Genomic DNA, 15,071 nt, shown 5'->3' on the forward strand with positions numbered 1-15,071 from the left:
ATATATTTACTAAAATCGGGTTGTGGTATTTTGGCTAGTGTTGCGGACTCACAGATCAGAGGTCTGAGGTTCGAACACCACTCCGCTCCAACTTCATTCCTATTTTCTAATATTGAGTTATTTACAACTCGTTGAAAATGGCACCAAATAGAAATATTTGGGTAAATCATATGAACACCAATATTTATTTTACAAATAGTACTTTTGCTCTAAATAAGCAAGTTATTTTGTTTTTATTTTTCAAAAATGTATTACACAAAATAAATACTAAGTTGAATTACTTATTAATTTAAATAAGCGTGTTTCATTTTATATTGTTTAAATATGTCCAGTCAATATGTTAATCCTCAATAATAAAAATAGGTTTTCAAGGATTTTACATTTGAACATTTCAGGCTGCTAGAGATGAGTTAACCAACGAAGCAGTGGCTCTCGTGACCGGGAGTAGGTCCCTTGTCGCCGCATTGGCCAATGGTGTCCCCAGAGGAGTAGCGGCCCCACTGGCCGAGTGTCTTAATCCTCTGAGGAGGCTGGCAGATCTTTCACAGGTTATTTCATTACATTCTTTTTTAAATGTCCATGTCCTGGCAAATGAAAATTAAGTTCTGTAGGTGAAATAGAACCAGAATCCTACACAACTATGTTTTTGCTTGATGGCTACTAAAATATTGCAAAGGAAAATCCACCCTGAAAGACTCACTAAGAAAACCAGAAGAACGTACTTAAACATACCACCAAAAAATAATCTTGAAAAGCAATTGTTTAGAACTTTGAACTTGTGTGTGGCTATGATGTCACTATAGAATTATCTATACCCTAATAGTTTTACTTGGTTCACCGACAGGCACAAACACATCAACATTTGTTTATTAAATATTCTAAAGCTAATGTAGGGAAGCGAAGCATGGAGTTGGAAAAAAAGGGACGAAAGTAGACTGAATGCTGTTGAAATGCGATCCCTCAGGCGAATGTGCGGAAAAACAATGTATGATAGGTGCCCTAATGTCGAAATTAGAGCAGAATGCAAGGCTGAGTTAAGCATTATCGACAAAATTAAGAAAGGTCTTTTGCGATGGTTCGGTCATGTGGAGCGAATGAATGATGAAAGAACGGCTAAAAAGATTTATTATGCGAACGTGTCTGGTTGTAGAAGTCGAGGAAGGCCGAGAAAGACATGGCATGATCAAGTACAACAAATTCTTAAAAGTGGTCATGTGAAAAGTCAGAATAATCGACGTGCGTGCATGAGAAAATGTGAATGGAGCAAAGGAAGTGTGCCAGGACAGAGTAGTGTGGCGTTCTATCCTCTCTGCCTACACCTCCGGGGAAATGGCGTGATGGTTAGTTAGTTAGTTAATTAGTTAGTTAGTTAGTTAGTTCTAAAGCTCTGTAGAAAAATTGAAAATATGATTAAAATATTAGCAAAGTATGTGTTTGGACGGATGAATAATACAATTCTGTCTGTGAAGTAAAAGCAGAATCCTGGACGAGTATTTTTGATGGCTGGCTACTTTCAGGTAAAAATCCAGAATAAAGGAATCCAGTGTAGATAAGTCCGCTTTGTAATGTAGTAGTTGGTGCATTCGCTTACCATGCTCGAGATCCCAGATTCTATTCCTGGAATGGTCGATATGAAATATTGATTAAATAGGTCATTATGCAATGCAATATTTCATGTTCCTCGGCTGGTACATAAACCGTAAAGCCGGTGAATGTAACTACAAATGATCTATGTACGCTGCATTTGGTGTACCAATGCAGTGCCTTATGCACCATCATGTGCGGTCAGGGGTATGATGATGATGATGAATAAATGTAATTAAAACTGTGATGTAATAATAAAACATAATAACACAAGTAATATGAGTACCATTTAGGAAGTTCAGAGCTACAGGAAATTGGATTTTTTAAATTATTTATTTGATGCGGTAAAAATTAGAGTATTTAATTGTACGGTGAAGTTTCTCAAAAATGTATGAAAAAAAACATTAAAATGAACTGCGTCACAAGTTTTTCCGAATCAACCAATGATAGAGTGTTGTGATAGATTTACGGTTTCCGGGAAGCCAACTCACAAATCAGCAGAACTCACGGACTAGAACTTGAGACATTACTGGCAGAATATTTTCAAAATTATAAAACTTCAAAAATAATAGCACTGCTAATACGATAAGAAAATAATTTTTTTTTTTTTAATATTCTGGCTAGTTGTATATAAAAAAAAGAAAAAAAAACAACTGATCTTACTCATTATACAAAGATAATTTTTTTTATAGATATTCATGCATTTATTAGTACCTGCATGATATAATTTACTAACTTACATATGCACTGGTATAACATGTCCAATGAGGTTTTCTGGGTTATTGTACCATGAGTCATTTGCATTCCCTTCCGACATTTCGAATCGCATAACAGCGTCCGCGATGAACAAAACCTAGATAACCTCAGTGTGCATTTGAACGGCCATTGAAATCATAGAAACATCTTTTAATATGTCCATTATGATTTTAATAAAACTTTTTAAAAGTGAAAATGTATTAATTGCATATTCCAGGCTCTGGGTCGACACACTTCGGCTCCTCTTCAAACAAGAAATTTAGTACTGCGAGTCCATGATGTAGCTGCTGCCTTCAAGGAGTTGGCCGGTGCTGACATGGCTCGAGTTGTCCGGGAACACAACATCAAAATGGCGGAATCCCAACAAGCCGAGGGCAGCAGCTCTCTAGAGGGGCAACTAGCTCTCCGCGCCGAGTGCTTAGCTAATGTTTTGGCCACTTTACTTAGAAGTTTGAGAGTTTTCTCTCCTTAAGGTTTGTGATTACATAAACGCGATGGAAACCTGAAATCAAAGATAAATAATGCAAAATGTGATTTTGTTACTCAAATTTGTATTAGCAATGGTTATTTGATGTTATTCCATTGCTCGAATAATGAATATTTGAAAATAATCAAGGTGTCTATAAATATTAACAGTATTTCTATGATTATTAAAGATTTCTTGATGAAATCATAATGTATACAAGCTTTAGATATGCTTAGTTATTGTTGCATTATTGATTACAAAGTATTTTTATCTCCTTTATGATTTGCAAATTATATTTATTGTCCCATTACAAAACCATTGAATATCAATAATATTATGGTAGATATTGTTTTCATTTTATTTATATAAATTTTTATTGAGTACTTGTGTTTTGTAGCTCATGTATACGTAAATGTTTTAGAACTTGTTATAAACACAGGGGATGCAATTTTCATAATAAAGCATAATTTTTTTATTAAGATACATTTACCATTTTAGTTATTTCTGTAGCCAATAAGTTCTAGATTAGTAATACATAACCAAATTCCCAAATATTAACAACAATGTTATACATGGAATACAATGTATACAACAGTTAGTAACTCGCTGATGAGCAGTCATTATTCTTCTTTGCGATCTTTTCTCGTGGAGAGTACAAGATTAGGTTATTAATTTATTATTCAAGTTACCATATTTTAGCATACTTGTACAAACTAATTTTTAATTTTAATCCATAATATATGATGGATACATTATCATTTTGTGTACCTATAAAATGTTACAGGAATCTTGAACTAAATGTACAACAATATTCTCGTTGGTTTTTCATGCTGGCTTTTGTTATTCTTAACTTTCAAGAACCAAAATATAATATTTAGTTTAATTTATTTGATGAATACTTAATTAGGAAGCTGTAGATGAAATTATTTACAAGTCCAGAAAATATTAGTGCCTAGGATTATTAATTTATTGAAAATATCGCAATCTAATTGCTACAATTTATGAATTCACAGTTGTACATAAAAATATTAATATAGTATTTAGATATGATATTATTTCACTTGTTTTTTTGCAGTAGTGTATTTTATTTGATTTATAATATTGTTATTAATTATCATAGTCTATCATTACTCACTGTCTTAGACTTTATAGGTAAAATAAAAATACAAATATTCATAAAAAATATCTACACTTACTACGGAGCTTGCTGTAAAAAGTCGATTTTGTTTTCTCACAAGTTTTGTTATTAAATTTGACAGTATATCTACTGATTTCACTTTTGGTCATTATCGTGATGCCCTTAGAAAGATAAAGTTTGTCAAATTAATATCAATGTTGAATGTTTTTACTATATATTTTCATGTTACATACATAACCCAATTTTATGAGACTTACTGTAGTCATATGAGTTTCAAGAATCAAATAAGAAAGGGGGGCTTTCGTAATGTCTAAAACCGTTTCCTAATGCACAAGAGTTTTGAGTACGATTACTGTTGAGATCACAATATGGGAGAACTCAGTTTTTCCCAACTCCAGTCATCCAGATTGCCAAGCATTCAGATCATAATCAGGAAATGTAAATGAAGGAGAAGTTTTTAATTTAAATTTAATTGCCCAATCAACTTTGCTCGACATGTTTAAGTAAGTTTTTTATGTGATTCCAATTCGCTGTATTATTTCAAAAGCAACAAAATCTGGCACTCATTAATACGGATAATTGGAGTTTTACTGTACTTCAATGTGAATTTTCTCAAGCCTGTGAACTCTGTGTTGTAATGTATCATTACAATTCGGTCTTTGTGCCAGTTGAAGTGCAAAATAAAAATGAAATTACTATGTAAAACTTTTAATGAACATAGTAATTTGAAATGTTTTTTTTTTTAATATTGTGAACAACATAATGTTTTATAACGTCAATAATCCTCTGATATTTGATATTTTCTTTGACTATTGGGTATTTTATAACATTTTCTTGTCAATGAATTATCTCCAAATGTTTTGTTTAGGAATACCCAGAAAATTATATGATTTTCTCAAGAAAAGCAATCTGTACAAATATGAAACATTGAATTGAAATATTTTACCTTAAAAGATGACCAGTTGTTTATCTTTCTAGGATTTAAACACATACGTTCAATATATAATGAAACCAATGAAACCGATTAACACCGATTTTACATTAATACTGACAATTCACATGTCCCACTCTGTCACCTTATGAAGTTTATCACTTATACTTTTTTGTTTATGCAAGTGTAGACTTTGGATTTACAAGTTATAAACTAAAGTAACTTTTTCTTACTTATCCAATGAAACTAGTATGTAAACTTAAATTTTTTTACACAATTTTAGCTGAAATATGTTGGTGTCAATGTTTAGTTATGAAGAAAAATAACATTTTTTTCACATTTTTAATCGAATCCCACTTTTTTATTGCACTAATAATTGTTTTATAGTTGGGTGTTTACTGTTTACCATATAAATAAAGTCTATGTACTATCTATATGAATTTCTCTTATCTATACACAATACACGTCTACATATGAGAGTTGATCGATATCCCCCAACCCTGACCTAAATGGATCAGAAAAAGTTTATGTGCTTTTTTTTCAACATAGTCCCCCTAGGACTTGTATGCACTTCTTTCAGGGAAGCTCTAACATTTCTATAGCTTCCTAGTAGAACATTTGTCCGACTTAGTGCAATATGACACTGTGGTCGGTGCTGTTTCACCAGGACAATACTGGAGCACACAAGATATTATTGTCAATAGTTGTTAATTTCGGGTTCGTAGCCGGGTTTGGATTGGTTGAAAGCTAGCTATTCCCAAAAATCAAGGAACATTCGCATAGAAATAAATTTTTGGTTGACAATGAGGTTATGTGTTGTATAGATGAGCCGTTGGCAGGGGTCGATCAAATGTTATACAAGGAAGCTATAGAAATTTTGTAGTTTCGCTGGAAGAAGTGCATACAAATATAGGTGGACTATGTTAAAAAAAGCTACAAAAACTTTTCCTCGTCCATTTCAAAATAGGTCATGGGTGGAACATATCATTAACCCCCGTACGGTTAAAGTAAGAACTTAGTTATATGATGTTTGAAATTTATTTAATAGAATCTGAAACAAGCTTATTACGAGATTAAATATTAAGAATATACTCAAAATTTGCTCATTGAATATTGGTTTGTGCCAAGGTCAGGAATATCTTTAATTGGCTATTTAAAAATAAAATTCAGTTGATAAGAACCGTATTTAATAAGGTGCTCTCTCAACATACTTGATTATATTTATGGAAAAAAAAAATCATAGCGTTTTTCAGTATTTGATATAAAATTAATTATAAATTTTAGATTTTTTATGGAATTCGAAGCTCGTACCAAATAAACGCCATGTTTAAAAGAAACTTCGGCTAATTAATTAGTTGTTAACATGTTTCAATGATATTTATACATACGTACATTTATAGCTGATGCTTGTGTCAAAATGTATAGAACGGTGGTTCTAATGTGTTGTATTTACGTAGTTATGACTGTTGTGTGTGCCTTGTTACAAGGTAGCTATGCGAGATATTATAAATTGTATCAAGAGGGCAATTGCTTTTTGTAAAATATTACATCAATGGTTTCATATACATCACTCCATTCTTCCGGAACCTTCTATGCTCTCCTTAAAGGAATCTTTCCAGAACCCAGTTAGCCCTGTTCTGTCAGTATATTTCTACATGTGTGTACCTTTATTTGTGCTAAACCAACCTAATTCGTAGTATAACCACCAGGATGCAGAACATTGTCACGACATATCTAATCCAATGATAATTATACCAATTATGGTTAGAATAAAACCTCGACAAACATAAATATGTATGTATTATTTATATTTGTTGTATATCTGAAATAATAAATAACCTCAATAATATTACCTTTGTCTATTCATTTAGTCATTTTTCTTTTTAAGCATGGAATTTAAAGGTGTCATGAAGTATAAAACAATATTTTTATATTTTCTAGGGTTGATTTGAGTGATCACAGTAGGTAATTTCAGAAGAATCTCATCCACAACAGTAATGGTATTTTAGTAAAATTTAATGTAATTTTATAAGTATTTCAATAAATATTATCTTTTCATGAAAGATAGTAGAAACAGTACTATTTGTTAGACATCATCATTTCATTATTGTTCACAAGTATGTGTTTCTTCCTATAAATAAAATGCGGAAAATCAAAATGTGTAGGTAGATAAAATATTGTATTTTTCATATCATCGGTTTTACTGCTATTTATTTTATTTATTTATTTAAATCTTCATGTACAAAAAATAAGTACTTTGGCGGACTTATTGCAAAAAGCAATATCTTACAGCCAACCAAACAGCAGACTGGTCAAAAGAAGAGTTGGTCCAAAAATTTGAACTAAAAAACGAAATTATATATTAAAAGATACACACATGAAATAAAACCTAATTAATAAAAAATAACAGTTGTTTTTCAATGGGAAGATAAGGCTTGTACATATTAATTTAAATATAAGTACATTATGGTATACATATTAAAGGACGAGGAATGTGGAATCAGATAATGAGATTGGAAGGACCAAGAAAGAGGAACCAAGGAAATAAAAGAGATAAAAATACATATTTTCAAAAGCATTACTATTGTATTGTGGAGGTTAGGATTCTAAAGAGATAAAGTAATGTTTCAGACGTTTTTTCAAGGTGGCTAGAAAAGGTGCATTTTTTATATGAAGAGGTAGCTCATATCAAAGTCTAGCTCCTTGAACAGAATAGCAATAGCTGAGAAATTATGTGTTATGGTCGAGGAATGGAAAGTGTTCTTTCCTGAGAAGACCGAAACAAAAGACTATGATCAGAAAGGTAAATGATATTCTCTACAAGATATTTTGAAGCACAAGGGTTGCTACTGCTATTGCGTATCATGTTTATTTTTATAAAAATGTTTTACTGAAATAACTTCGTAATAAAGATTTAGAATCGTTAGTTTTTTCACTATTGCTATTTTTATTCTAATTAATCATAGTTTTTCTGATACTCCAGCGATGGGTATTTGTTTGAATAAAATCATAAGTAATATATCTGAACCTCAGAGGCAGACGGATGCAAATCCAGAATTTAATGAAATGACATTTTGATTTTCGTATCCAGTTTATGATCATGTCTACTGATTTTGAAGAAATTTAAGTCTTATAATGAAAGAACCAATGTATAAAGACACTGAAAATATAAATTAATGTTTTTAATTATTAAAAACCACTTGGAGATAGCAGATTTTTTAGGCTTATGTGGAACATTTGACGTTTGGATTTGCATCCATCTGCCTCTGAGGTACAAATATTAACAGATTGCTATTTAGGATCCCCTGCCAAAAAAATCCATTGATAGTTACGCAGTATTGCGGTTTCACCGATGATATGATTATTTTTTAAATACAGACTACTAAGCAGAAAAATCATGATATGAATGTATTTATCATAGAATTAATTTAATTCTACGGTATTTATAATAGCACAAAAAAATCTATTTAAAGAATGACAGCTAAAAATTATATTTTAGACCAATGAATGGCCCCAAACGTTATAAAACATATATTCAGTAAAACTCCAATCATCTGGATTAATGCGGGGGTTAAGGGTCATAAGGGTGAAACTACAAAAACACAGTTTTGAGATAAATGATAAAACAGTTTTCAAAAAATAAAACTGTCTTTTAAGGGTAACAAATAAAGAAAATAAAAAATACAGTTAATAGAGCATAAAGTGTTTTAGAGACAAAAATATGAAACTACGCTTTCGTCTATATGACCCTAACTTGCGCTTTCATTAGTAAATTAACAAAATGATGTAAAAGGTGTTTTATTCTTCTGACTTTAAACAAAACGCTTCATTTGTAGTTTCACACAAATTTATCTAGGTAACTACTTATCGGATGAGTTTCATCTTTTTGTCACTAACAGGATATTTTGTTTGAATATCAGATTAGTACTTTACACAAAACAGCATTTTTTGTAGTTTCGCCCTTGTGACCCTAAGCCCCCGAATGAATGCCTGACATTTTCTAAATATGCAGAAATCCAGATAATTTGAAGAGTTATTAATTTTTTTTTCACATACAACAAATTAAGGCAATGTTTTGAAAGAAAATGCAAATTTTTCTCCAAAATAACTTTTTAATTGCTTTTGAAATAATACAGCAAATTGGAATAACATTAAAAACTTACATGTCAAGCAAAGTTAATTGCTTTGACAAAGAAACTTTTTTGATTGTTATTAAAAAATCTTTTTTATTCTTAAATTCCTGATAACGTTCCGGATATTTGGCAATCCGGATGACTGGAATTTATATTATTATTAAAAAATGACAAAGTTCAAAATTTACTAGCTCTGCCCTATGGTAGGCATGAGAAAAAAGCAGCAATGAACACAATAAGGAAATATTTCCGCAGTTTTTAATGAAATAAAATATGTTTACCTACATTCATTTAAAACTATTTATAATGTGAACAATTTTTTTAAATTTTATTTAGGCACTTACTTTACGCTCTTTTTATTTATTTGATAAGTTGTTTACAACAATGTTTACATCAGCAACAACTCTTAAAAAAAAATTTACTCAATAATAATCATCAACGATGAGGGCACAAAATCATATTTTTAAAAAATTCAACCAAAAAGTTGCTAATTTGACTCTCTCTTTGAACATTAGTGCAACAAATATCCACAAGATGGCGCTCATATTGACACTATTGACAGCGCAGTACAACGCGCGGCGTGGAAAGAAAAATCAAAATAAGAAATGTTGAAATCTTGTGGAAATAGCCTTAGTAAGCCGCGAAACCTGCTTTGTGCTTCGGTTAAAACAAAACCTTTGATGGAATGTGCAATTATTTCAGTTCAGAACCACCAACCACTAACGTCTTATAAATATTGAGAAGGACATGTCGCTGAGATCCGGATTTGCGGCTGACGGGAACTCAAACCGGGGTTAACGTTTCAAATATGAATGATCGCCGACGTTGGGAGACTACCTGTCATCTCTCTTCAAAGCGCTTTAGGGGAAAAGAAATTAAAATACTCATGTAAAATGACGGTACTATAGGTAGTACTTAGGTAGTACTAGGGTAACTATTTGCACACTATGCATTATTTAAAACTAAAAACATCAAGCTGCTTTTTTTCACGGGAACTTTTGAACTTATGACGGCTAGGTATTGGCCAACGAAATAAATTATTGTAACTTCATCATCAACCATTGTATGTTTTACCAATTGGTAGTATCTATTTAACTAACTGCAACATTAAATAAATAATTCTGATTGCAAATAAGAAAAATATTTTTACCATACGTAGGTGAAGGCACTAGGTACGTTAAATGTTTAACATAGAATTAAGAATAGTCCAGAAGGAGCGTAGAATCGTATTTGAAAACATCGGACTGTGTCCAATAATTCCCCCACTCCGCTTTACTTTCGCCACGTGCAATCGTGAAGTCGCCGGGTAATGTTGCTTGGTGGGAAAAAAAAATAATCATAACACAAATGTAAGGTTAAAAAAAAGTAATCTGTCAATTTCTCTAAAATTTTATTGTGCACGCGGAAACATTGATTGACACAACAGAGTAGATAAGTAAAGGGTCATTTAATAAGAGTAATTGAATTGATGAACTTTGAACTTAAAATATAAAACAAATTTTATTTGACATAAAACGGATATTTTTATACCATGTTAAATAATATTTGATGTTTTAAAGATAATGTCGTTCAAATGTCACCCACGGCGTTGTTTAATCGAGGTCTAATTTTAATTAGTTCTTTAATTAGATGAGAAAAGTAGGGCAAAAAAAAATACCACCCTGGCAACACTTACGAAATTTCCATTTTGTTTCTTCGACAATCTGACGGAAAAATAATTCAATTTTTGAGTAATGCATTTGCAACTTAAACATTCGTTTGTTAATTACACGCTAAATGTGATGCCATCCCGTTTCTTTAAGATCCTAGCAGTATTTTTACATTTTAAAAGAACACAACACGGCATAGTTGAATTAAAATCAGGAGTTCGTACCTAGCGACGTCTACAAAGAAACTAATGGGTCGAAACGTAAACCTACTCATTTATGAGTAGTTTATTCGCCTTCTGTTTGATGTGCGTATGCGGTTTCTGGACTATTCTTAATTCTGTAGTGTTTAATTTATTTCATGCATTGAATCTTACGATTTTTAAAAAAATTTTCAAAGAAATATTTGCGTTCTTATGATTTACCCAAATATTTAATTTTGCGGGCCATTTTCAACGAGTTGTAAATAATTCACTATTAGAAAATGGAATCAAGTTGGGGTAATGTGGGATTCGAACCTCGGAACTTTGGTCCGTGAGTCCGAGACACTAGCCACAGGACCACAACCCGATATACAGTTTTAATTATTTTTGTCTCTTTCACTAGGTAAGCTAACATGCAAATTTACGAGTGAATGTATTCCATAATTGAATAAGGATGTTAAAATATAAACACAATGTGAATATTACATAGTGAAGTGATTACGTAAACTATTATAGCAATGCCTCTAAAACCCAATACTAATTCAGTGCTCTATGAACCAGATAAAAAATGAATGATTATAAGTAATATTTTTACAACGCCCAGCGGCAGGTTATGCTTACCTAAACCCTGTAAATTCGTAGAATTCCTTTTTTTTCAAATCAGTCCTCAATAGTTTTGTGATAGATTTTCGTTTTCAGGAAAGCCAATTCACCAATCAGCAGTACTCACCGACTAGACCTTGTGACGTCACTGGTGGAGTAACTTCAAAATTACAAAACTTTGAAAATTCATACGCTGATAACATAATAATAATAAAAAATAATTGGCTTAGTTTGATAGTCTATCAAGAAAACATATTTAAAAAAAACCACTAAACATTCTTATTGTGTACCTAAATAAATTTATTAGATGCTGAATATTTTATAATGACCGCCTACGATTTTTATTACAAAGGATACGCGTACTTCAATTAAGTACTTAGATAAGACCCATCTCACAGTACATTTATTATCGAAATGAAAGAAATAAATTCTTCAACCTAAACATAGACCAGACCACCCACCTGAAGCGAGGATCTAAAATAATCTTTCATATATTTCTAAAGTTTGATTCCTACACTGAAAATTATGCCTTGGCACGCCCGACAATAAGGATTGTCGGAACTTCATATAAAGTGCAATGGCGCTCACTGCACAATGCACAACAAAAATGCATATGTATATGTAATAAATATATTATGTGTGATGCGTTTGGTGTCGACAAACTTTTATAATAGACCCTGTCAGAAGAGTGTTTTTACTTGTAAGATTTGGTAGTTAGATCAATGACATGTAATTAAATAAACACGTCACAGACTCATAATATATGGCATTACAGTTCGAAGATAATTATCATCCTCGCCATAGAATTAAGAATAGTCCAGAAATCACATACGAGCATCAAATAGAAGGCGACTAAACTACTCTTAAAGGAGTAGTTTTACTTTTTCACCCATTAGTTTCTTTGTAGACATCGCTCAGTTTGCAACTCACGATTTGAATTCAACTGGCCGTGTTGTGTCGTTTTAAAGTGTAGAAATACTGCTGAGATCTTAAAGAAGCAGGATTGGATTACATTTCACGTGTAAGTAGCAAATTCACAAATCATATTACTTAAGAATTTAATTCTTTTTCCATTTGTCCGATTGTCAAAGAAAATAAAATAGAAATTTTCTAAGTGTTGCCAGGATAGCCAAATTTTTTACGCTACTTTGCGCATCTAATGAGAGAACTAATGAAAATTGGACCTCTCGGATTAAACAACGCCGTGGTGGACATTTGACCGACATTATCTTTAAAATATAAAACGTCAAATATCACATGATATAAAAATATCCGTTTTACGTCAAATAAAATTTGTTGTATGTTCAAAGTTCATAAATTAAATTACTCTTATTAAATGACCCTTTACTTGTCTACGCTGTTGTTTCAATCAATGTTTCCGCGTGTACAATAAAATTTTAGAGAAATTAACAAATTGCTTTTTTTACCTTACATTTCGGATATAATTATATTTTTTGCGATCTGGCAACATTACGCGGTGACTTCACGTATGCCCGCAGCAAAAGTCGGGCAAATTGAGGGATTTTTTGGACACCGTCCGATGTACTCAAATATGATTTTACGCTCCTTTTGGACTATTCTTTATTCTACAGGCGCCGTGGCGCAGTTGGTTAGACGGCCAACTGTGAAACTGGCGTCGCGGGTTCGATTCCCGCCAGTTGCTAAAAGAAAATCCAAGAAACATTTTTTTCTCAATTGGTCTGGGTGTTGTGGTCCATTTTTCACTAACTCATTCCATATCTCTTCTATCCAACCTGCTGACAAGCCTTAACATAGAGGCTAAGCGGGTTATTCCCTTTATAAATAAAAATAAACTAAATAAATATGATCCTCGCCTTCATTTTCTAACGGAATTTCGTCATGATCAGTCGTGACGTTACGAATTACAATGCCGCAACATGTGACGAGAAAATGATTTCTTTGGACGGTAACTGTGAAAAACAGTTTAGATATATTATTCCATAGATAAATACAATACATATTTAAATACATTGTATATTTTTACAATTTTAAAGTACATAAATAATACACTGACAGTGCTTTTGCCATTGTAACATGGTTCACAGAAATATGGGCTAAGAAAAAAGGTATAATATCTGTAGGGCAAAAATTAAATCACATTTTTCACGTATGTGAAAAGTAGATTATTAAAACATTATTTGATCTCTCCGATCTTGGTATTATATTTAATGAAAAATTAAACTTCATTAAACGTATACAGTGCATAAAAAATAAAAGCATGAAAACTCTGGGATTTCTGTTTGCAAACGATCAGAGATTTTGACTCGGTCCATGACGTCTATGTAATGAAAGTGTTATAATATGTTGGTTTAATACGTAACCAACTTGAATACAACTCGGTTATAAAATATGGTCACCATATAATAAAATACATATAAATAATTTCGAAAGACTTCAAAATAAATTTTTACGTTGTGTTTTATTCAATTCATTTTTAATTAGGTATTCCAGTTGAACATATTAATTATACATACTTAAATAAATATTTCAATGTACAAACATTAGAAAATAATAAGAAACTTGATGGTTTGTTATTTTTAGATTGTACGACAACCATAAGCGTTCATCGCGGTGGTTGGATAAAAAAGCTTCAGCCAAACGATGCCCAAAACGAAAGACCAGCAAAAATAACCTTTTGGTAATAGTATGGTGGTCCTATGACAGAATTATCCACTACAGTTTTATAAAATTGTATTTAATAGGATCTCAACTGTAACTACAAACGAATGTTGTCAAGAATTATTGTAGGCAATGATGAGGAAGCTTACAGTAAAACAACCGAATCTGGTCAATCCCTAAGCAAAAATGGCTTCATGGCATTTATCGACTTCGACACACGGGACTTTTATAGCAAAGGCATCAATCAGTTTGCATTATAATGGCAAAATTGAGCCCCTATTATGTAACTACTTTTTAAACTAAAGCTATGTTTTCTAAATTCATTCATATCGCATAGGCGGAAACGAGAGCGTAATACGACTTTGATTACATTAAAATGAGATGGATATATGAGAAACAAATGAAATTGCGACAAAATAAGGGTACTGAATTTATATAATCTCTGTACCTTAAAGGATAAAAAAGGGTTCAAAGTGTCTGTAGGATCGCAATGAGTCACATCTTGCTGGAGGGTGCGATTCTTTAAAATGCTGCGAACGCCCAGTCGCATTCCACCGGCAACACTACTGACTAGTCCAACTCGCTAGCGTCCTCGTCGCGAACCCTGGGCAATGGGATCACACTCATAACAGTGTGGTCAAAGCAGATAACGAGATGAAGAAAGGCGAGTTTCTGGCGCATCTAAATCAGAACCAAGCAGCTAAAGGAAGGTGACCCCGACAGAAAAATCCATTAGAGAAAGCAACGGGAAACCACTCTGGTCGTATTTTCCCAGGAATCACTACAGCGAGTACATCAGTAAGCAGTCGTCCTGGCTACGGAATATAACAGTAGCGCGGTGCAGAAATGCTTTCGCTGAAGTGATCGCCAACGTCGGGGGGACCCGACAAGGCACCGAAATAAGAAGAAGAGGATAAAACGCAGGAATCCACTTTATGCCGTTTTGAAGTTAAACATTCAGAAATCACGTA

General features: G+C 32.3%; 1 protein-coding gene across 1 annotated transcript in view; it reads left to right on the plus strand.

The window, feature by feature from the left end:
- Positions 1–6,727, plus strand: part of LOC148276901 (uncharacterized) — an 84,336-nt gene extending 77,609 nt beyond the window's left edge. Inside the window, exons 12-13 of the mRNA XM_088233607.1 lie at positions 396–548; positions 2,558–6,727. Coding sequence (XP_088089733.1) covers positions 396–548; positions 2,558–2,812 — 408 coding nt within the window. The 3' untranslated portion in view covers positions 2,813–6,727. The remainder of the gene's footprint in view (positions 1–395; positions 549–2,557) is intronic.
- Positions 6,728–15,071: the final 8,344 nt, after the last annotated feature.

This window comes from Micrasema longulum, unplaced genomic scaffold, assembly GCF_059751315.1.
Source record: "Micrasema longulum isolate JH-2025_06_02 unplaced genomic scaffold, ASM5975131v1 h1tg001131l, whole genome shotgun sequence".
Taxonomy (NCBI): Eukaryota; Metazoa; Arthropoda; class Insecta; order Trichoptera; family Brachycentridae; genus Micrasema; species Micrasema longulum.